Source organism: Capricornis sumatraensis, chromosome 19 (genome assembly GCF_032405125.1).
Source record: "Capricornis sumatraensis isolate serow.1 chromosome 19, serow.2, whole genome shotgun sequence".
NCBI lineage: Eukaryota > Metazoa > Chordata > Mammalia > Artiodactyla > Bovidae > Capricornis > Capricornis sumatraensis.
In genome coordinates, this window is record NC_091087.1 from 62,585,249 (window position 1) to 62,609,177 (window position 23,929).

The 23,929-nt window shown below is 50.7% G+C and overlaps 1 protein-coding gene and 1 pseudogene across 4 annotated transcripts in view; both read right to left on the reverse strand.

Moving 5' to 3' along the window:
• FRMD5 (FERM domain containing 5) overlaps nt 1-23,929 on the reverse strand; it is a 322,722-nt gene that overhangs the window by 17,162 nt on the left and 281,631 nt on the right. For 3 of the 4 annotated variants that reach the window (XM_068991195.1, XM_068991193.1, XM_068991194.1), the window contains exons 3-7: nt 20,723-20,765; nt 20,418-20,496; nt 11,407-11,504; nt 8,779-8,902; nt 5,994-6,081 (exon numbers count right to left, since the gene is read on the reverse strand). In XM_068991195.1, coding sequence (XP_068847296.1) covers nt 5,994-6,081; nt 8,779-8,902; nt 11,407-11,504; nt 20,418-20,496; nt 20,723-20,765 — 432 coding nt within the window. Of the gene's footprint in view, nt 1-5,993; nt 6,082-8,778; nt 8,903-11,406; nt 11,505-20,417; nt 20,497-20,722; nt 20,766-23,929 lie in introns of those variants that run through there. The other variant, XM_068991196.1, reaches the window with a different exon arrangement.
• Nucleotides 4,475-4,637, reverse strand: LOC138095429 (large ribosomal subunit protein eL39-like; annotated as a pseudogene).

Sequence of the window (23,929 nt, forward strand, 5' to 3'; positions counted from 1 at the left end):
TGCCAGGGGGCCCAGCACTAACTGGGCGGGCTGGAGGAGTCAGACCTCTGTGAGGATCACTATGGTGACAGTGAAGGGAAGGGCAGGTCCTCCCATGAGCTGGGTTCCTCGGTTGGCACTGGTCACTGCACCATCCAGATACCCCAGGGCTGGCCTCCGAGTGAAGGATGTGTTGGACTTAGAAACAGTCTCTCCTGACCAGACTGGCTGACTAGGGACAGGGAGCAAACATGCTAAGACACCCCGATTAAATGCTGGTTAAACGCCGGTAAATATTACTTATTCCAATAAATAATAATAGCACCTGTGCTCGATCCCCATTCATCCTCTCATTTGAAGAGAGCAATTATCCAGACTGCTTCTGATGCAACAGCTGCAGACAAAGCTGCTGCAAGGCCCTGGCACCTGGCACCCACTGGGCAGGGGCCAGGCAGCTGGGAGGTTTGCTACTTGTCTCTGCACGTGAGGAGTGGGACTGGATTACAGCATGAAACCTCACACCTGGACCAGCGTGAAAACACACAGGCGGCCACACCGACACCGTCTCTGGAAGCTTCCTGGTTTCCTTCCTCTAACGAGCCGTTCTCCTTGTGAGCCTGCCCCTGGGGTTTCTATGTGAAAGGACGAGTTACTGACAAGAGAAGGCGATGAGGACAGGGAGAGAAGTGACAGGCGGCCGCACCCTGTCCCTCAGGCTCCCATCTCAGCCATCTTTCCTGCCTGTCCCCTCCATGCTGGCGCAATCAGCACCCCTGGGACTGCACCATTAGTGAGCTGCAAAGTGGAGTAAACACCCAGGTCTTGCCAGCCACACAGCAGTTACCACCAGCCCTGCTCTATAGCCGTCCTGCTCCTCGGCCCTGGTTCAGGACCCCAGCGATGCTTAATTTGCTCCGTAACCTCCTTGCTCCTCTGGGCCTCAGTTTCCTCATCTTACAGATGAGGACCACCATATAGACTTCAAGAAATACTACTTTCAGAACTTCCCTGGTGGTCTAGTGCCTAAGACTCCTCGTTCCCAATGCAAAGGCCCAGGTTCCATCCCTGGTCAGGGAACTAGAGCCCACAGGCCGTAACTGAGAGTTCACATGCTGTAACTGAGAGTTCACACGCTGTAACTAAAGATCTTGCACACTAAAGCGAAGATTAAAGATCCCATGTGCCGCAACTAAGACCCAGCACAGCCAAATAATTTAAAAAATCATTAAAAAAGGAAAAAAGAAATATTATTTCTGTATGATTTTAGGAAGATGGCCTAAATGACGTACTGCCAGGACAAGGCCAACGGTGTTTTGGGGAGGGGATGGATTTGCAGAGTCATTCATGTGTTCATATGGAACCCACCATGAGACCTAACCTGCATCCATCAGTCATCAGCTGTTCACCCTGAGATGATCACTCTGCCCAGAAAAGGATTTTTGGAAATCAGTCCTGACAGGTTCTTGGAAATGGGGACACCGGGCCACCTTTGCTCAGACCCACCTCTGAATACAGTGAAATAGGCTCTGTCTGCCACCCGCCCCGCGCCCCCCCCCCCCCACCCCGGCCGGCCCCGAGGACATCCTGGGGGTGACTGGGTCAGGACCACAGCATTCTCAGTTGTTAATGCCGCTTAAGGTCACACAGTTCTTCCTCTGGACCTGACCGAAACTAATTCAGTCTGGGTGGATGAAGCCTCTATTATTCTTAAAAAAAACAAAGAAACAGAAAAAACCTTAGGAAAGAGGATTTTATATGCTCTTCCAGACAGTGATGCCCATTCCTGAAAGAGCTTAGAGCTGGGGGACCTTCACACTAAGCCAGTCATGAGAGTCACCCAGTTTCAACATACTTAAACACAGTCATGGTACTTTCCTGCTGGTTCAGTGGTTAAGACTACACTCCACTGCAGGAGGTATGGGTTTGATTCCTGGTTGGAGGACTAAGGTCCTCCAAGTCATGAGGCATGTCCCCCCCAAAAAAGAAGTCTAAACAAACAAACAGAAACCACAGCCACAAGAATGTACAGTGGTGATAAGGAGAGCAGGCAGCCCCCTCCAAGAGGCTTGGCATCTAGCCGTGAGAGCTCAGAAATGCACACCTTGGCAGGAACTTGCCACTGAAGTGACTTCGGTCAAGCCTTCCATTTGGGCAGGAAACCTGACATTCCCTGCATGGTAGCCAAGAGGGGCCAACCTGAGGGCGAGGCGAGTCAGCACTGATCCCTCTTGTTCTGCTTCTCTGAGGTAGGGGGGCGATGTGTCAAGATGGGGGGTGGCTTTACTTAGAGAGGAGCCTACGCAGCTGGATTATGAAAGTAAAAGATCCCACTTTAAGAGCAAGGAAACGGCACAACCTTGCATTTGTGTGGTTGATCTAATCTAGATCCCGCTGAAGTCAACTTTTTTCTTGGTCTGTACAGAACAGGCATAAAGCCACCTCATCAATTTCTCTTACGTTTTTCTACGATGATTTCAAAAGTCTCATAGGCCTTTTTGTCCTCTCTTGATCAGAGGTGGCTGTGAGTCCCGCTTTGTTCCTAAATAAATGCCATCTCTCCGAGGTGGAAGACCGTGAACGACCACTGAAAGAGGACAACGCGGAGACGAAGCTTCGAGTCCCAGTACCGTCCTTGCCAGTGACCCTGGACATGTTAGTTCCTCAAAGCTCAGTGTTCTTATATTAAAGAGAAGACAAGAATGTCTTCTTAGCAGAGTTGTAAAGATGAAATGAGATACTGTGTGTATGTGCCTGGCATGTGCCGGCTCTCAATAAATGGTCCCTTCAAGACTCATGATAAGAAGGGGCTCATGTGATGGGTTCGACCAGCCCATGAACCTCAGCAGGGCAGGGGGCCACAGTCTGGAGACCAGGGCAGAGCACCAGGCTCAGGCTCCCTGAAAGGAGCATGATGGTGTCCCCTGATGTTGGAGAGATGGCAGGCTGGGGGCCAGGCACAAGGCTGGGCCATCAGTGGTTTGCTCCATTTTTCTCCTCCAGCAGCTGTAGGCTTGGTCTGCTGGGGGCTTCTGCCGGGAGCTGGGGACCAGGGGAAAGGCAGAGAGCTCAGGATAGCTTTTGCGAATTCAGGGTTCATGTATTAGTGTAAGACAGCTAGCTAGAGAGGAGCCCTCTGGCTCTTCCACCCAGAGTTGGTAGGATCTCCTCTTCCTAGTCCCAGGGCCAGGCAAGGACATCCTGGTCAGAAAGAAACCATCAGCATGGACAGGAAGAACTGCAGCTTCTTAATCAGTCCAGGAGAACAGAGCCCAGCCAAAGCCTTGTTCTGCTCTCATTTAATTATCGAAACGATTCTTCTTCTTCTGTGCTCCCTAGGGCTGCGTGCCCCAGATTCCCAGGGCCCAGTAATTGCCTCTCTGTTAATAGAAATCATCAGTATTTATTACACTGAGCGCTCCAGCTTCTTTCGGCTCCCCTTGTAGCAACGTCAAGGCAAGTGCTTGGTAGCTTATCACCAAAGTGACTCTACTTAGTGGCAAGAGTAAAAGGCTCCCAGACTGTTCTCCTTGCCCAGGAGGGCTGAGGAGATCCTGAGCTGGAGCCCAAGGAGATGAGCCGTGGGGCCTGCAGCAGGGCCCTGCACCAGCAAGAAGTATGGAGCCCAGGAACACGGGAGTGGAAGCCCAGCGAGGTGACTGCTCCCACCTACTTCACAAGGAAGTCTGGGTGCTTCTGCTCCTGAGAGATGCACAACAGGAAGGGACCTTAGTTCATATTCCTGCTCCGCCACTCAGGGCCTTGCGCACTGTGGCCTGCCAGAACCTTCAGCTCTTTGTCTATAAATCAGGAAGAATAATATCCACACCCCAGTGCTGGCATGAGGATTAAATGAGAAAATAATGTGAAAGGGTTCCAGTGCACCTGCCCAGGAAGGCATGCCACAAGCCTCTCCTCCCTCCCCGCTTCTTGGAGTTGATGCCGCGGGGGTGAAATGATGTGATACATGGGACTGGGCCTCGTGCAGTGCCTGGTATGAACGCTGGTTCCTTCACCTCTGTCTGATGGTGGACAGGCTCAAAGACAGGGCTGACCAGGAGGCCCCCAGTCCCAGGGTACATGTGGATTTGGGCTGCGCACCAAGCAGGTTGCTCCTTGGCTTCCAGATCTCCGGAGACAACAGGAGAGACCTTCACCCATCCCACTCAGTTATCATGCTCAGGTTACAAGCCACCCGGTGACGGCCCTGCCCAGGGACCCTCCTCTCCTCAAAGGGACCAAACAGATGGGTCACATGCAGAGGTGACCTGGCATCTTCGGTTGATCTTATTCATCTTTAGGCAGCTGGGTCTTTTTTTTTCTCCAACAAAAGGCCTCACGTGTTTATTACTAAGCCAGAAGCACTAGTGCAGAAACACTTGACAGAGAGAAAAATCATTTTGCCAATAAAACATACCCAGCAGGTCAGACAGTACGTGCTCGCCAAGTGATAATGATAAGATGTAAATGACCTTGACACAGCCTAATGTGTGCCACTTCATGTGCGAGATCCTGAAAGACCCAGCTTGGTGCTTCTCCAGTGTCTTCTCCTGAAGTTGTACCTGATTTTATTACCAGTTTTCATTTGAATCCATTGGAAAACGGGACGATTCTGCTTTTGCTTCTTGGCGAGGAAATCGCTCCATCCTGAAAGTCTTGTGAGAAGACGTGGAGCAAATTCAGCCATGCACAGGGTGGCGGAGAAGAAAAGAAGGCAGCGGTGTCTCCTAAGGTCTTGAAGTGACTCAGGGGTATCTGCTGAGGGCTTTCACACCGACAAGGCAACGGAGGCTCAGAGAAGCCTCTGAAGGCCCCAGTAAGGAGGGCCCAGCACTAAAGCCAAGGCCGGTTGACCCCAAAGCTCTCTTTGGTTCTCTGTAGCCCTCTGCCATTGGAATCCAAGCAATCGATGCAAGTTAAACTGTGCTGGTGGTGCAGAAGGCATTATTCAGGAAGCTTTGCTAATTCATTTGCACATACCCGTATGTCATTTTTTGGGGGGGTATAAACTGGCATGAATGTGTTTTCTGACAGTGTTGGCCCTCAAGAACACAGGTTATCTGTCAGCAGGCTGTGCTGGTGGACAGGGAACTGTCGAGCTGGGAGGGTTGCCAGGTTTCTGAGTGCCAGAATGTTCTCAAAGTTAACTGAAGTTTTGGCATTTAATCCTATGCAAGAGCATCTCCTCACCAAGGGGCCACGAGAAAGGTAATTCTGGCTTCTTTGGTTTCTGTTCTGTTCTTTCTTGTTGGAAGCCTACACTGCCCCTCACTTTTTAGGAATGAGAGGTCAATGTTCAGAGTCAGTTTTACTGGGGTCTCTCCGGTAGTGGAGAGAAAGAGGCACAGATCTGGAGGACTGGGGCAGAGACCAGAAGCATCAGAGCTGGAATGAGATGACATGCGGGGATCCAGCCACAGACAGACAGGGAGAGAGGGCCATGGTCTCCACCGCTCTCCTCAGTGTCCGCGGCTGCCCAAGCTCATCTCCCAAGTGCCAGACGCATGTGAGTAATTATAGAGGGTTTCTCTGGGCAGAGCCTCGCGGGCTGGTCCCTGTCCCGCTCACAGGCGCATAATGGAATTAAGTGTGACTCCACTGCCGCTCTACAGTCAATAAAACCCACTCCTGGATAGAAACTAGATTACGGGTCAGGGAAGGGTGGGCCGTGCGGTGAGCTGCCTCTGATCATTCCCTGGGAGGGGCGGGGCTCCCACATTCCGCCTCTCCTCAGTTCCACCGAATTACCCATGGCTCCCAAAGGGGGGCCCTGGTTTCAGATTTGCTATTTAGACTGTGCCTGTATGCTTCAGCTCTGACATGGCACAAGATTCTGCAGCGTGGAATCCAGAGGAGTTTTCACAATGAGACGTTTTCTCTGCTCTCTGTCACTAATGAAGTCAGTCATCTCAGTATTGAAGGGCAGGGTGGTGGGGTGGGGGGGTGCAGGCATGAGGTCATCCTCTGGTGGGCAGGGGGCAAAATCGGTGCAGTCTCCAGCCACAGGGGTGCCTTACCTTACACGGGTGGGGGTCCACTCCGTACGTCTCCAATGTCTGGGCTTTCCTTAAAAAGTTCAGCTCTGAAGTTGCTGGTGTTTGACCACTGGAATAAAGAAAATGAAGCAATTCAGGATTTCCTGTTCCTATAGGTTTCCCTGAGATGAACTCAATTAAGAAGTGCCCAGGGTCTCTCATGCTCCTATTTTTTCATGGGGTGTGCTCCTGGCTCTGTCCTAGGACTGACTTCACAGACCTTTTTCTAGGGTCAAACCCTCAGATGTCTTCAGAGTGAGGCAGGCAGTGTGATGAATGACATGGGCTGAGTGTAACACCATAGGGAGTGGTGGGGACTATGGCAAACTAGGAATGCCGCCCCATCTAAAGAGGGAAGCTGCTCTCCAGCTCCAAGATGGTAGTGTTGGAAAGCAGGGCCCAGCATTGCTAGGTGTGATTTTTAAAGAGAATTCAGACACAGTGATTTTTATGTGGCATTTCTCAGTTTTCAATATGATGGGGGCAGGAAAAAATACATCTATAGGCTGGCTGCAGGCCATCTGATCTGGACTGAGACACTAAGACAGGATCTGTGTATCTTGTTGCCTAACCCTCTTCCTTTACCAGAAGGGCACATGGGACTGGGGAAGAGAGATGCAGTGAGAGCCGCTGCTGAGCTCCCCAGACTCTGCAATAGCTCTGTCTGCCCACAAGGTGATGACTATGAAGAGGAAACAAACAGAAAAAGAAACCAGTGCTGGCACCAAGCCCTCTGAAGGAGGAGCCTTGAGCATCGTCCCCTTCCTGCTGGCTCCTCAGCAGAGGTGTGGACAAGCTCCGAATAGGACCAGGGCAGGCAGGGTCACACGGGGTCTCAGTGTCCAGCACCCTGGCAAGCTGACATCCTTCCACTGATGTGGGGGAGGGCTTCAGGGACAGGAGGGGGTGGGTAGTTTGTGCAGTCAAGAACTCAGACAGCTGCTGGACAGGACTGCAACTCTCTAAGTTCATCATCTGCCTCAAGTCCTATGGCAGGGCAGGAAGACAAGCCCACCCAAGCAGGAGCAGCCCCGGATTCCCGCCCGTGTCTGTGGAGAGGCAGCAATCCATCAACACACCTCAGCAGCCTTTGGGCGGCCCAGGTGTGAAACACACCATAGAATTTAATGCACAGCCGGGGCCCTCAAGGATCTCAGAGCCCAAGAGGAAATGCAGACCAGTTTTACGTGATGAAGATGAGGCTGAGCCTGTGTGAGCAGTGAGGGTTCTGTGCGTACCTCCACCAGTGCACCCGAGACACGGGGAAGGTGTTGGGAAAACGCCGGCACAGCAGGCAGAAAGCCAGGCCCCAGAGGTCACTGAGCACCGACGCCCCTTCCAGGGAAGCGCTGCTCCCTGGCTGGAGGCTGCAGGGTTCCCTGGACTCCATTCACCCCTGGAGTCAGCCCAACCCTCTGGGGTCCTCCAAGTGGGCATCGTTTCCTGGGGGATCCCCCTGGCTTCTGTTAGGTTTCTGGAGGACTGTCCCCACTGCTCTGACATCTCTTCAAACCTTCCTGGCAGCGCCTCCAGGCAGCCCCAGCACACCCCGGGTCTCTCTGAATGAGCCACGCGCCCTCATGTGTGTCTATTCTGACTTCTACCACAAGGGGCCGCTATTTGCTAAGAGTGATGGGAGGAGCCGTGGGAGGGGCTGGGATTTCACCTCTGACGGGGGTCTCCATTCCTCTAGGAGGGGTGGGGTCCAATATGGCCACACACAGCGGGCAGGGGGTCTGTTTATAAAAGTAAGGAGGCTTTGCGGACATATTTCTTGGTAAAATTTTTGAGTGAAGGTGAAGGATTTTTTTGTTTTTTTGGGGGGGAGGGCATCAGTTAGGAACTAGTTTAAGCTTAATATTATCATTAGGAATATTTTTCTGCCCCCCTCCCCTTGAGCACTGTCCTACCCCAGAAAGGTAAGTTACAAAAATATGTTAGAAGATAAAAAAAAATTGTACTGTATTAATATGCTGTATTATATGTAAATTTTTTCTTCACAGTTGAGCAGTTGAGCGTCTGCTCCAGCATGCCATACAAAGTAGAGCCTAAATACCCCCTTTTTTTTTTTTAAATAAAAATCAACCTTTGTAGAAAACCGTATTTCATATGGGTGAAAGGATGCATTGATACTATTTTTATGGACTTGGGTATATCTGGGTGAACTAGGACAATCTGAGGAGGACAGTTACCTCCTGCTTCTGGCTGCATCTCCCCTTCTTCCCTGGGTACAGCGGTGTGGGGTCGAGGGAGGCAATGTTAAAGTCACACCCCCTGAACCAGGAATCTCCCTGCACCCAGAGCATCTGGCCCTGCTCAGTCCTATCTGCTGACCTAGAAGTCACAGACCAGGGGTGGAGGTGTCCCCATCTTCTTAACCCCTCCTCTCTGTTCTCTTTTGCTATTTCTTTTGTTTTCCTTTTCCCCAGTTCATGCTTCTGCTCCACATCCCTCTACTGCCCTCCCCCGACCTCCCCCCCAACCCGGCCCGATCCCGGTCTCTCTCCATTTATCTTAGTGAAGCAAATACCTTTCAGAGGCAAATCCTTCTCTGTTTTCCTTACAATATAGCATCTCTCTTGCCTTTAACACTCAGCCTACACCACTGTTCTTGAAGAGGGAGCCTTAGGGTTGTACGGGCAGTGGATCACCGAGATTGGAACATGGTTACATCCTGGAGTGAGGAGGGCTGGGTCTACCCGAGCAGACAACGTGTGCTTGGGCCGTGGGGGAGACAGTGGCCTGGCCTGAACCGCGAGACACGCACCTGAGCTCTGTCCTGTGAATCTCAGCAATCTTCCTTTCCAGCTTCTCTGAATGTTTAGGGAAAAACTGGAACTTGGAGCTGTAGCCTTCGGGGTGTTTTCCTGGGTCATAATCCCCAATCTCCGCTTGCAAAAGGAAAGCAGAGGAAACAATTGTGGAGACAGGTAAATCGTCCCTGGCAACACAACAGGAGACTAACACGTGGAGCAGAAGGCAAAGTCTGCCCCAGATTTGCCACGAACAGTGGGTCCTGAGCACGGCTGTGGGCGGGGCGGAGGGCAGGTCTCAGGAGCAGGCCCGGCTTCGTTTCCCCTCCTGTGTCTATTGGCTGTGTTGGTTTCAAGGCCACGTGGAGAGAGTGGAGCTGAGCCCATGTCCTGAGACCACCACAGGTAAAACTGCTGTAAAAGAGCAGCCCCTGCACCATGCCCACATCCATTCAGCCACGAGGAGAGAGCCTGGGGGCGAAGCTCTTTGCGGCAGCAAAGGAAACTGTGAGCTGGATCAGGAGATCAGAGCCTTCTGGGCCTCGGCCACATCCGAAATCTAAGTCTCGTTCTGAGGATTTTAGCAGGGACACAGCCAAATGATGACTGAGTCACGACCCACACTCAGAACTCGGCTCTGGGTCCAAATCAGATCAAGTGAACATATTTGAGTAACTACTCACTGAGGGCTGACCAGGTGCCAGGCCCCTTGGAGAAGCCTGCAGAGCGGGAAGACTGGCTGTAACCAGAGAGTGCCACGGAGTTCAGGAGCATCGGGTCCCAAGGCTGACTTCTCCGTTCCCTGTGGGGGTGGGGCTGGGCTTTCTCCCCCTGAAAATTTAGAGTCCATCCCCTAACTGCTGAGACCTCAGATCAGTGAACTTCGGGGGGTCACTGGATCCACACTACTCCTCACAGTGTGTCTCCAGGTCAGAACCCAGCCTTCTCCACACGGAGCATTCCACAGGGAACGCTGTGTGTGCGTTAGGAGGAAGGATGTTGAGCAGTTCAGCCGCTGTGTGCTTGTCTCTTCTCCTTCCCTAGTGAGAACCATAGCCAGTGCAGGTGAGAAGTCTTGAGTGAGGAGTAAATATTAAGGAAAAAAATGTGCCCTTTTTTCACAACTGAGTATTGTTCTGTGGCACTAGTCTCCTGATACTATCTTCCAAATTACTTGGGAATTCCTATCATTTAGGAAGAGACTATGGCACCCAACTCCAGCCCTCTTGCCTGGAGAATTCCATGGACGGAGGAGCCTGGTAGGCTGCAGTCCATGGGGTCACTAAGAGTTGGACAAAACTGAGCGACTTCACTTTCACGTTTCACTTTCATGCATTGGAGAAGGAAATGGCAACCCACTCCAGTGTTCTTGCCTGGAGAATCCCAGGGACAGGGGAGCCTCATGGGCTGCCGTCTATGGGGTCACACAGAGTCGGACACGACTGAAGCGACTTAGCAGCAGCAGCAGCAGCAGAAAGAGACTAAAGGTTTCCTGGGGCTTAATGTCTGAAATGACCTTGTGCCATGGGGTCATTCTATTATAATTTTACTTACAAAGCTCCCAGTGGGAAACATCAGTGTTGGCTATCAGTGACTTCTTTTAAAACAAACAAACAAATTTCAATATGGCCGTCAGGGTAAAACTAAAGAAAAGACCAGAGTTTAAAATTTCACTTAGATGGGACCAGGTTTTCCTTAAAAATGAAAGGGATCTCTTTGGGTCCCTTAAAGTTAGCAAGCACCTTCTAGACTTCCTACTTGGGTGTTTTTTTAAAACAGGAGTCTCAGAAGTCAAAGCTGCAATAGAATGACTTTTACATTCATAACGCAGCTGTGACATTTTTCTTGCCGGAAGAACTTTAGTTTCTTATTGGCAAGCATTTTTTTTTTTTTAGGTTCTATTCACAAAGTAGCTTCCTGGAGTTCACAGATTTCCGATTACAAGTTCAGTTTCTTTGGGAGAAACTTCACGATGTTAGCGCTATGGCCCAAAATAACCCAGTGACAGTTTCAGGCTGAAGGACTAAGAGAAGTCCAGGAAGTGGCACTTAGGAGTCTCCTGCATCTCATGAAAGGAGAAGGGATGATGTATAAAGAGTGCATACCTTTCCCTCTGTTTTGCAAAAAACCAAAAAGCCAGTCTGGGTATTGTCTGGGTACAGCCCCAACTCTTATTTGTGTGTAGAAAATGGGTTTGTAACTTGGAAACATTTTCAACTTTGAGCAATTGGAACGGGAAAGTCTCTGAAACTGACACCAGAATCCCAAGGTGCTTCACATCTTTGAGATTTGCACAAAAGGACAGAAAAAAACCAAAACAAACAGATTCGGATTACTCTCCAGAGGCTTAGTAACTTTATCAACCAAGGGTGCAGGGAAACACTCCCTACCGCCCCACCCCTGCCACCTAAACAGAGTCTGAATGACTTGAAGGGGCTTCCAGAAAGACCTGAGGTACAGACAACTTGAGGCTGAGTGGTCTGAGCTTCTTGGATCAAGGGAGTCCAGGCAAAGTCCTTTAACTTGGACTCTGTTTCAAGTTAGATAATGTTTATATCCAAGAAGTAGTCATCTGTGGTAACTGAAATAATGTAATCAGTGCTCAGCATGAAAAGCAAACTTATCCTGTCAAAAGTCATTACCTTGAAGGATATAAGCTGCTAACAAGGCAGCATCTGATGTTTTACAGAGGAGGCGGCCGTGGTAGAGATCCCTTTTGATCTGCAGGAAGACTAAATACCTGGAGAGAAAACAGAGAATGAACTATAAAGGATTTCTTTGATTGCTTTAAAGACATAAATATGTAATATCAGCCTATCAAAATCTGTCAGGACACTTTTACTACATTAAAACAGAAATCTCAAAACATGTCCCAGAACAAATACATTTTTCATATCCCTGAGGACTAGACTCTTTCAAGCACTTTGCCCTGAACTGATTTTGAGGTTCAATTCCAAACAACCTGTGAGTTTCCTCCTGCAGCTCAAAACAGAAATGGTATCTCCTGGTTAAAAGCACTGTGCCCAGAGCTGGGCTCTGGAAGGAGCCAACTCCAGTCTCGGCACCTACAAAGCAACCTGTGTTGTAAGAGAGGGGCTGACAGAGCCGCCCTCTTCCTCGGACTCTCGCTGATGTCTCTTAAGAAGCAAGGGGCTTCCCTAGTGATTCAGTGGCTAAGACTTGGTGCTCCTCATGTAGGAGGCCCGGGTTCGATCCCTGGTTGGGCACCAGATCCCATGTGCCGCAACTAAAGATCCCGTATGTCATAACAAACATTGAAGATCCTGCGTGCTGCAACTAAGACCCAGTGCAGGTAGGTAGACGGGTAAGTAAGTAACCAATGAACAAATAAGCAGAAATGTGGGGAAGGAATGAGCCCGTGGGAGGGATCTGCCTCTGTTTGCCAGTGGACCTGTCCTTATGTGGAACAGCCCTCGTTATGGGCAGAGGTCAACCAGATCTCTCAGAATTTGAATAAGGTGTAAGCAGAGGCACTGGTGAGGGATGGACAGAAACCTGTGGCAAGTATTTCTTCAACCACAGGGCGCTCTCACCTCAGGTGGAAGTAGGCTGACTCTCAAGAACAACTCATAGCAGCTGATGTGTATTGAGCACTGATCACCTGCCAGTCCGGGGATTATACACTTTACTGCAGCCTCTCAGCTAATTTGCACATACCACTCTGAGAACAGATACGGTTATTGTCCCCTTTTTGTAAGATAAACTGAGGCTTCAGCGATTTTCTCACGGGCACATAACTGGAAGATGGCAGAGCCAGGATTCAGGTTCAAGACGGAGGTCGGCTCTTCATCACCATGTTATTCCTCCCTCTTGGCGCTGTGCTACGGCTACTTCGAATTCTCACAAGTAGTTGGGTGGACCCTGTGACCACAGAATTGTTGAGGCTCCAGTTTGAAAGATCTTTGCAAGGAGTGGAGTCTCTGATGTACACTGCATCACAGATCCCCTGAGAAGAGCGGAAGCCAGGGCTATCAAGCCCTTACGTGAGTCAGCCACCACAGCAGTTCTCTGGCCGGGGGGCATCTGTGGTGGTTTCAAAACATGTCCACAGGGAATTCCCTGGTGGTCCAGTGGTTAGGACTCAATGCTTTTACTGCTAAGGGGGCGGGTTCAACCCCTGGTTGGGGAACTAAGATCCCACAAGCCATGCGGTCAGGCAAAACACACAAAAAAGTCGAGAAATTCCCTGATACTCCGCATTTCCAGAGGTAGAGCTTAATTTGCTCCATCTGAGTGTGGGCTGGACTCGGTGGCTTGCTTCAGACAAGCAGAATAAAGCAGAAGTGGTAATGTCTGACATCTGAGACCAGGTCATAACATCCCTACAGCTTCCTCCTCATTCTCTCTCTCTCTCGGATCACTCATTCTGCTCGAGGACACTTAAGCAGTCCTACAGACAGGTCCATGTGGTGAGGAACTGAGGCCTTCTGCCAATAGCTAGAAGTGAACTGAAGCTTTCTGCCACGTGAGTACACCATGGTAGAAGTGAATCAGTCAAGACTTCAGATGACCACAGGCCCAGCACCCCTCTTGGCTTCAACTCCAAGAGAGACCCTGAGCTGGAGCCACCTAGCTAAACTGCTCCTGAATTCCTGACCCACAAACACTCAGAGATGAGAAATACTTGTGATTTTAAACAGTCACAGATAACTACAGCATCCCTACAGGAGTAACAGGAATATAGTGAAAAGGAAAGTGAAAGTCACTTAGTCATGTCTGACCCTTTGCGACCCCATGGACTATCCAGTCCATGGAATTCTCCAGGCCAGAATACTGGAGTGGGTAGCCCTTCCCTTTTCCAGGGGATCTTTCCAACCCAGAGACCAGCTGAGCCACAAGGGAAGCCCTGGGAATATAGTAAAATTCCCTTAAATTCCATCAGCTTGAACCAAAAAGAAATCCAGCTCTTCCTGGACAACTCGAGGTTTTCATTGCTTCTGTTTTCAGGCTGAAGAATAACACCGAGGATTCCATGCCCATCGGATCATGTGAAAATGCTCAAAAGAAAGCAGACCAGTGACAGCACAACTTCTAGGGTGAGGAGGGTCACCAGCAGGTGGCTCAGAGCCCGGGGCTTGGTGATTGAAGTAATTAAATAGAAACGGAGTAATCTTAATTCTCTTCTAAGCCCTGCTACCCGAAGTGTAGCCCACCTTACAGCAGGTGGGAGCTTGGTGGAAATGGAGAATCAAGCCCATGTGAGACCTAATGAATTACTGTAACAAGATCCGCAGGTGATCTGGACATATATTAAAATCTATGAAGCACTGTCCCTAAGAAATTCAAAAGCATCCTTCTAACCACATTAAGGTTGGACCACCCTCTTCAAACCAAAGGGAAGGTGACTGCTGTAGTGTGGAAAGTAGTAAGAATTCCCCTCCTTTTCCCACCTACCATACCCCCAATGGACCCAATATTTGCCAAGGAAAACCAAAGGAAAATTACATCACATCATGCAGTGAATAGTAATTTTTTAAACTGAATCTAGCAAATCAACCCTGAATATTCATTGCAAAGAGTGATGCTGAAGCTCCAATACTTTGGCCACCTGATGCAAAGAGCCGACTCACTGCAAAAGACCCTGATGCTGGGAAAGATTGAAGGTAGGAGAAGGGGGTGACGGAGGATGAGATGGTTGGATGGCATCACTGACTCAATGGATGTGAGTCTGAGCAAACTCTGGGAGATACTGAAGGACAGGAAGCCTGGCGTGCCCCAGTCCACGGGGTCACAAAGAGTCAGACACGAGTGAGCAAGTGAACAACCACCACCACCAAATCCAGTTTGTCTACACCCTGCTTCCCATGGTGGAATGTCACAAGATGTGTGGAAGGCAGGGGCTGAGCCCTTCTCTTCCTCTTGCCCCTCCGGCCCCACCTGCCACAGGCTTTGGGAGGACGTGATAGCAAGCCTTTGGCCTCCTGCTCGCGGATCACTTCCTGGACCTGAGTTCACGCATCACTCCGCCCACCCCCCTCTGCTTGTCTGGGCCCAGCATTCAGGGACAGCACATACTGGACTGAAGGAGAGGTTCCAGAGGCCCTGGGCAGCGATCCTCAATGTGGTGGTGCGGAGAACATCCCCCGGGGGAGTGGGGGGCATGCGAGAGTTTGCGTATGAGTGGTCCTGGGTTTGCAAAGGCTTCTCTGGAGCTTCTGATTTGCTCCCCAAGGGGGACACGACCCTCCTCACAGCAAGAACCACGATCGATGCATGACAGGTACCTCGGGTGAGCTGGAGCGGAAACATGGCTTTCCACTGCTGGGCGGGCTTCAGCCTCCTGAAGGTAGAACAGCTACAGGGAGCTCAAGGGGAAGGCTGTGGGAATACGGGCTGGTGACGGCGTGATCACAGGACGGGGGCGTCGAATCAAGATCCTAAAGAAGCACACTGCAGTCTTCCGAGGACAAGGAGAGACAGGCTCATGAAAGAACCAAATGATGGCTCCAGGGAACGGAGTTCCACAGGGGTGTCCCCCTTCCTTTTCTGCCCCAGCGGCTTCCATCAAGCTTTGTGTTTTGTTCATTTGAGAAGGTAACCAGTGACTCAGTGTTGTTGGTCATGAAATCCATCTCACATGACTCACAGCATCCTTACACCTATCCCCAAGATGCCGTGACACGTTCTCCCCTGCCACACAAGGGCCTAAGGAAGACTGTCTCGTTGCTGGGGGCACTGCCACAAGGGCCGCTGTGCTGCCAGGCAAGGAGTCAGCCCGCTGGGCTGCCCAGACCAGCTGTTCATGACGAGCAGACAGGTTGGGGTACCCAGGCTCAGAATCTCATAGGAGGGGTCACAGAGCCTAATTCCCACATTGTATAGCTGAGGAAACAGAACTTTTTTCTACCTGATACTTTTTCTACCCTTGCGGTAATCCAGTGAGCTATGGTTAGGGAGAGAAAGGTCCTAAATGAAGTCAGGGGAACTCCTTGTCATCAGAGAGAAATTCTCACTGGAAAAAAGAGAAATCAGCTTTAGATCAGATTTAAGACAGAAAGGCTTGCTCTTTACCACCCGTTTTTGGTTGAACTCTGCCTCTCTCCTGTTTTGCTTCAAAGAGGCTTTACCTCATGTCCAATTTTGTTTAGAAGCCAAGCTGTCCTAAATGGACGGAGGACCATGCAAAGGCAGAATGTGCAAGAGCCTAAGAGATGACGGAGGAAAACCCGAGCGTTTCTGGAACGTGCACATCCAAGGTACTGGCGTTGGCACTGTGATTTCTGACATCGGAGGGTAAGGATGAATCCAGAGTATTCCCACAATTAGAGGTTCTGAACTCTGGAAAGCACTGGTGGCCCCTGAAGAGTTTCTTCCAGAAGACCCTTTGGCCCTGTCTTCCTCTCTGCCCCTGGCTTCCTCTATTTTCTGCCCTTCTTTTTCCTGACTGTGATCAAGTTTAGTACATCTTCCTCCCCAATACTAGATTGTGGGCTCCTTGGAATTAGAGATTCATGTTTCATTACCTTTAATATTCTTCTAGAGAGCCTATGACTTCCCTGGTGGCTCAGACCGTAAGGCGTCTGCCTGCAATGTGGGGACCTGGGTTCGCTCCCTGGGTTGGGAAGATCCCCTGGAGAAGGAAATGGCAACCCTCTCCAGTATTCTTGCCTGGAAAATCCCGTGGACAGAGGAGCCTGGTGGGCTACAGTCCATTGGGTCACAAAGAGTCGACACGGCTGAGCAACTTCACTTTCACTTGCGGAGAGCTTATACATCCTGTGTCTCCTCACCTTCCCTCCCTCCCACCCACCCATCCAGTTCTGAGCACACGCGTGTGCCAGGCACTGCCACAGCGGCTGGGAATACAGCAGAGAGCCAACCAGAGTCCTCCTTCTACGGAGCTGACATTCCAGTGATTTACTCAGGTTTTCCTGTCATCTTTCGGATAGGCTGCGTGCCGTTTAACATGCACTCTTTCGTTTAATCCTCACAGCAACTCTGTAAGGTGATTACTGGTTTCATCCCTGTCTCATACGCGAGGAGAGGGAATGATCAGAGGCAGTGTTGCATGCTTTGTCACATATCCAGCTAAAGAACGATCTGGGATTTGAACTCAGGTCTTCTTGATTCCTTCGCCCAGGACTGGCAAACTAAGCCTGCCACCAGAGTCCCCAGTGAGATAAAATAACCTTTGATTGGAACACACCCATGCTCATTCACGTATGTGCTGTCTACGGCTGGCTTTGCATTATAATGGCAGAACAGGGTAGTTGTGACGGCGACCCTATGGCCCACAAAGCCTAAAATACTAACTATCTGGCCTTTTCCGGAAAAAGTTTGCCAACCCATCTTAGCCTAAGCTAAGCTCAAGTGATACTCACTGTTGGAATAAATTACCTATATGCTTTATTAACATTTTTTTAAAATGGCCTAAAAAAATCTATTAACATATTTGAGCACCTGTTCAAACATGTGTCAGGCTGTTTGCTTCCTGGGAAGGTGGGCCCCATTTGCACTGACTCTCCTTCTATCACTCGATCTTTCAACCAGTTCGAACACCTGCAGCCGTTGTTAAAGGCTAAATCTGGTGCCTAATCCCCATTTTCTCTGCCTTGTCTCTAGCTCAGACAAGAAAATCTATTTATTACTTTAAAAAATGACAAAAGAGATTAATCAGGATTTGGCATCTAAATTTATCATCTGGGAAGAATCCAAGAGATAAATTGAAGCACAGTTCTTTACTCCCTACTTCATCCCTCCTCTCGGCTTTATGGGGACAGCCGAGACGGCGGTGAAATTTAGGACCAATAATGCCCAGAAAAAACACACTGATGGCTAAATTAGTCTGGCAGGAAGGTGGGGTGCAGGGCTCTAAGCCAGGAGTGAACTGTGGGCATTGAGTGAGGCGAGGGCAGGCACCCACTTAGATGCAGCTAAGCCCAGGCCTCCCCAGAACGCCTCAGAGAGCGGGGACACAGACTCCAAAGCAGACCCAGGCGCCCTGACAGCCACGCTCCTGGCAACGCCTGGGAAAAATGTGCCCGAGGGAAGGAGGGCTGCTGAGGCAGAGAGCAGGGGAGAACAGCAGAGCGGCGGGCCCCGGCCTTTTTGGCGGCCGGAGCTGGTTTCATGAAAGACGGTTTTTCCATAGACCAGGGAGGGTGGGGGTGATGGTTTCTGGATGATTCAAGCTATCACCTTTCTTATGCACTTTACTTCTGGTATTATTACCTGAGCTCCACTTCAGATCATCAGGCATCGGATCCTGGAGGCTGGGGGCCCCCGAGGAGGACGGTGGGCATGGATGTGTGTGGAGAGGGGTGGAGTTCACACTCTTGCCAGTGTCTTTAAAGTCTACTGACTTGGAGAGAAGCCTGACCTTGGCTTTCTCAGGCCTCAGCTGCTTAAGTGTCAGGACGCTAGCTGGGACAGAAGAGGAGTGGGGGTTATGACATCAACAAGGGAGCAAAGCCAGAACCAAGTGGACTGTGCCCTCTGCAGAGCCGCTGGGGTCCACAGGCCATGTGATTGACCTGGCAATGATCTTGAGCCTGGCTCAATGCTCCCTGGGGGTGCATTAAGAAGTACAAGACCCTGTGTAGTGGTTAATCCTCCCGACAAAGCCGTGAGGTACTATTACCATCCTCATTTTATAAATAAGGAACCTGAAGGTCAGAGAAGTCAAGGATTTTATGCTCAAGGCCACGCAGAAGTAACAGAACAGGACCTGAGCCCCCAGGTCTCTGCTGCCTTTAGTGGGCGGGGGCACATTATATTATGCAGTGACATGTGCTTTAGAAGAGTCTATGGTTAAGACCTCCTCCTAACGGCCGAGAGAGCCGTGTATTTTTGTCCTTCAATCAAATCAGAAGGCCGTGTGTCTGCCATGCTCTCGCAGGCAGCCCTCTGGGTTGTTAGACCAGTCCTTCTCATCCTCTCTGTTAATCCGGGGAGGTGTGGACAAGGTGATCCTAAAGCTGGGTGTTAGAAGGCGGGGAGTCAGGCTCTCAAAAAAGATGTGTTAAATGTTTCTGACACGTGGACAGGAGCCTCGTCTTCAGGGTTGGCCCTGGCCTCCTCACCTCTTTCCAGAGAGAAGGGGGAGGGAGGGAGGAGAGGGAAGTGGGTAGGGGGAGAAGGGGGAGGGAGGGGCAGGGCTACCGCAAACACTGTGGAAGTCACAAGCAGGGCGCGCTCAGTCACTTCAGCTGTAGCCCGCCAGGCCACTCTGCCCACGGGATTCTCCAGGCAAGAATACTGGAGTGGTTGCCATTCCCTTCTCCAGAGGGATCTTCCCAATTCAGGGATCGAACCTGTGTCTCTTGCGTCCCCTGCCTTGGCAGGCAGGTTCTTTATCACTAGTGCCCTCTGAGCAGGACAGGCCAGTGCTTTGCCCAAACTCTTCTCTGCTTAAGTGGTTAAACATCGTGGTTCTCCCCTTACTCTCCTGCCTGAAGCTACAGGCTTGCTCCTGAACATGGATGAGCTTGGTTTTCAAAAGCCAAGTGGGAGCCATGCCCACTTCCGTGTGGATGAGCAGGGCCTGCACTTTGCAGGCGCCCAGTTCTGGAGCACAAGAGTTGGTTCTAACTGCACAGGGCACTGTTCTCAGCGCTTCAGGCTGGGCGGGTTCAGGGTTTAGAAACAGGTCTCAAGGCCTTAGAGGACAAGCAGTCTCTGCACTGGCAATGGCCTCGTCCAGTCTTGGCTGTCTCTAAGGTTTCTTGGCTTTGTTTTTCGCTGCACTCTGTATGTGGGATCTTAGTTCTCCGACCGGGGATTGAACCCATGCCTCCTGCAGGGGACCACTTGGGAAGTCCCTGTTGTCTCTAAGACTTTAGGGAAGGGGTTGGTGCTGGTGGAGCCATCTCCTCCTCCACTCTAGGACTTCCTGGCATCACGTTTTTACCCAGGGGTCCACCCTTCACAGGGAAATGTCAAGATTTTGCTAATGTCAAAATCAGATCTAATATAAAAATTAAGAGTCCTAGTTCAGAGAGTGCCTGAACCTTTGAGGTAAGACTTTCAGAGTGAATTCAGCTCAGATGTACCAAGCCCTCGAGGAAGCGGTGCCTCTCCTGTTCACTGAGCCTCTTGTAGCGTGGCGTGGGCACAGAGGCTTTTTCTCATCCTCAAGTGGTGCTGGATAAGACGCGGTTCATGCCATGCAGCTGCCTGCCTTCCCTGCAACATGATCCCCACAATGAAGAATTTATCACGAGCCTGGGCCATCAGCACCCTGGAGGTCACCCACTTGAATTCAAAATCTTCAGTGTTTCCCGGCTTGTTTTCCAGTTTCCTGCTTTGCCGTTTAGGTTGCTGGAGTCTATTTCAAGCCCCCCAATAAGCAGCAACACAGCCCTCTCCCAAAACATCCCTGGTGGCCACATCACTGGTGAAAGAACAAAATGCTTTTGAGTAACTCACTACTCCAGCCACATTTGCAGATGCCCAGATTAAGGTGACGTATTCACACTTCTTGAAGGAAAGAACCTCACTTTGTTGCAGTTCTACTGAGATGAGCAAAGAGAGCGTGCGGAAGTGAAACGCAGAAGTAAGGCTATATTTAGGAAGAATTTTTGCCTAGCTGAGTTAGGAGCTTTCCAAACAGAGGACCTAAGAAGTTACGGCCCCTCTTTCCTATCCTTCCCAGCAGGTCTTGGAGGCTGAGGGATGTAATAACCAGCCTTACCTGGTTATTTCTTCTTTCAGGGCCGCAGGGTCTGCAGGATAAAACTTCACACGGAAACACATGGTGAACGGAGGCTGGGCTGCACAGAAAAAGAGATGTCCATCAGCAAAGACCCTCCCCGGAAGACGATGGGACTCCCTGCCCCACTGGATGCTCAGGACTCTGAACCATCAGAAGATCCTCTCATGTTTAGGGCCAACTTCCGCTCAGAACAATGGAAGGTTCCCAAGACACACTACAAGGGTGAGGTTTCCTCCCGCCCTCCCTGGGGCTGAGGCTTCTATCTTTTCATGGACAGTACTTACATCTCAATTGCTTCACCACAGACTTTGTAAACTCCAACCAATGCTGAAACAGAGAACAGAGACCAAGAAAACCCTAATGAGAAGCAGTGTCAAATATATCTCGCTGTATTCGATTTAAATAGCTAGACAGACTGTAGCCCAGGGTGAACGCGGCTCAGAAGCCTGTGATATGTAAGTTTGGAGAGTAGAGAGTGATAGGATTTTCTGAAATAAGCTCCCCATGGAACCAGCTGTGAAGGGGGGAAGAGTTCCAGCTTCAGATGCCATTTCTGGGGCTCTCTGGCAATGCTGCCTTCCAAGATGGGGTGCCAGAGTTCTGAGCCATGTTTCTGGTGTACTGATGGGCAGGAGTGAATGCATGGATGTGTGCTGGGGACAGAACTCCGCTTGGCTTGAGTGGCGAATGGCTCCCTTTAATGGGTTGTGTGTGTCTGTGTGATGTGGTGGGGTCGTGAGGACATGATGACACAGAGGCTATTGGGAGCAGCTCTCGAAAGCACTGGCAGGTGGAATTTCATAAATGGTGAGAAGGCAGGGATGGCTGGTGTATGTTTCATTTTTGTTTGAGCAACACATTGCCAGCCCTTGTGTGAGGGAATACATACTCAGAATTCCTTGGCATCCAGGGATGTTTAAAATTTACGTCTTGTAAGATACCCAACCACAACTAATATAGTATCCTATTTTCCCTGGATTTTCACAGAGGGTGGACACAGTAGCAACACATTCCCCCCTCCACCAGCCCCCCATGGTACTTACGTTTGGGTAAGGAAGGAAGGAGATGGTTCTCTATCATTTTCCCACTTCTACATGGATGTCTTATAAAATGCATTATTGACGTTTGCTGCTTTTGTGCTAATCAGGAAACTTGACAATTTGCAGAGAGCTAGAATAGCTGATATTTGGGGCTTGGTTATCGGGAAGCAGCTTAAAAGCACTGACCATAAGCTCTGGGAGGGCAGGAGATTCTGCCTGTTTCCCACTGTGTCCCTGGTGACCAGCTCAGCATTCAAGGTTCAGCTGTAAGACGGATGGAGGAGCTAGTTCTCACTTCCCTCTTTTCTGGCGACTTTTGCTCAGTACAGTGGAGCCTCTTGGCAGAGTCCTCTCTCTGGCAGGAGAGCAGCCGGGGCCGTGCAGACACATCCTGGCCTCCCTCGGTGCCCAGCTCTCACCTTCTGGGCTGGGCCGTGGTTCGTGAAGTTAATGGACCCACTAAGAGCCAGTTCACCCATCAGCACCACACGGATAATCTGAGCTGACACTCTGCTCTCTTGCTTCCCTCTGATCTGAGTTCCCACGAGGCTGGCAACTCATTATAGGCACTCAATGTGGTTAAGAGGTCCTTCTCACATTACACGGCCCACCGCGGCGTGGCTTCCCAGGGAAGGAAAGGCAAGGGATGAAATTGCACGGAAATGACTGGGGTTCCAGGCCGTGCCTGGGAAGGCGGAGGAGGCTGGCCTGTGCAGAGCACACCGGGATTGTGGACGGTGAGATAAACACAGCACATGTCTGAGCCTCAGAAGACAGAACGCCCTGGGGTATTGGACCCATAGATTAAAATGAACAAAGGGAGATAGACAGTGGGCTGCCCCGGTGGCCCAGATGGTAAAGAATCTCCCTGCAATGCAGGAGTCCTGTGTTCGATCCCTGTGTTGGGAAAATCCCCTGGAGGAGGGCATGGCAATCCACTCCAGCATTCTTGCCTGGAGAATTCCATGGGCAGAGGAGCCTGGTGGACCACAGTCCATGGGGTCGCAGAGTCGGACACGACTGAGCGACTGACACAACAGTGACGACCAACTAAGTGCAGCGACAGCTCCCCTAGCAGCAGAAGGCAGAGAGGCTGAATGCAAGAGGCTGTATTCCTCTTGGCAATAGTGGAGAGGAGTTTGTACTGGAGTGAGACTCCTGAAAGAAGTGAGGCTGGAGGAGACTCAGAGGGGTGGGCAGGCAGTGGAAAGCTTGTCTAAGACACTTCAAGGGTCTGGCAGAAAAATCTTGAGAGCATCCTCCCAAATATGGTGAGGGCCAGGGTGACCTTTTGCAGCTGTCTGGCTAAATCCAGGTCCCAGAATCACTAGCAAATTGATAACACTGGCTTGGGGAGGTGGGGTTAGGAGAAGAGTAAAAAGAAGGTTCAGAGATGGGAGCTTCCACCTGTATTTGGGTGAGTGGACCGGTGTGGTGCAGTCTTCAGATTCGGGAGGCTTGAAGGACAGGCTGAGGTCAGGATGAGCCCAGGGCCTGAGGCGCAAAAGGGGATGGGGAGTGAGGGCAGATCGTCCAAGAGTGGCCAGAGGAATCCCAGACCCTACAGAGACCCCTGAAGAGTGGGCAGGGACGGCATGGGTGTGAGCGTCAGGTTCTGCCTCCCTGGTGCTCAGGGGAAGAGGTCTAGGGGGAGCTGGGGAGCTCACCTCCTCCATCTCTACTGTGATCAGTAGATATAGAAGACAGTTCTCTACTGGTCCATTTCCTCACAGTGCTCAAGGACCCTTGCAAGCCTCCCTGCTGAGCTTAAACCCTCAACAAAGGCATGGAATCAGGTCACTTTAGAGGCCACAGGGCAGGAATTCAGCAGGGAACCCCAGAAACCACACAGGCTCTGGCATCAGGCAGGTCTGAGCAGCTTTGTCACTTGCCTTGGGCCAGTTAGGTAACCTGTCGGGAGGACTGTTCACTCGTCTGGAGAGTGGATGGTCAACTGCTGGTACGCATCTCATTCATGGGAAGGATCCAATAACTTATGTGAAGCTCTCAGCTTCGTGCATGATAACACCTCAGTGCTCAACATCCATCAGCTCAAAGGTCTAGGTGTGTGCCCAGCATGGAGCCTGGCACACGGCAGCCACTCCATCAAAGTTTACTTCTCCTTTTCCTTATTTTTCTGTCTCCTTTGGCTTTAAATCTCTGTAATCTCAACATCGGAGAAGGCGATGGCACCCCACTCCAGTACTCTTGCCTGGAAAATCCCATGGATGAAGGAGCCTGGTAGGCTGCAATCCATGGGGTCGTGAAGAGTCAGACACGACTGAGCGACTTCACTTTCACTTTTCACTTTCATGCATTGGAGAAGGAAATGGCAACCCACTCCAGTGTTCTTGCCTGGAGAATCCCAGGGATGGAGGAGCCTGGTGGGCTGCCGTCCATGAGGTCGCACAGAGTTGGACACGACTGAAGCGACTTAGCAGCAGCAGCAAT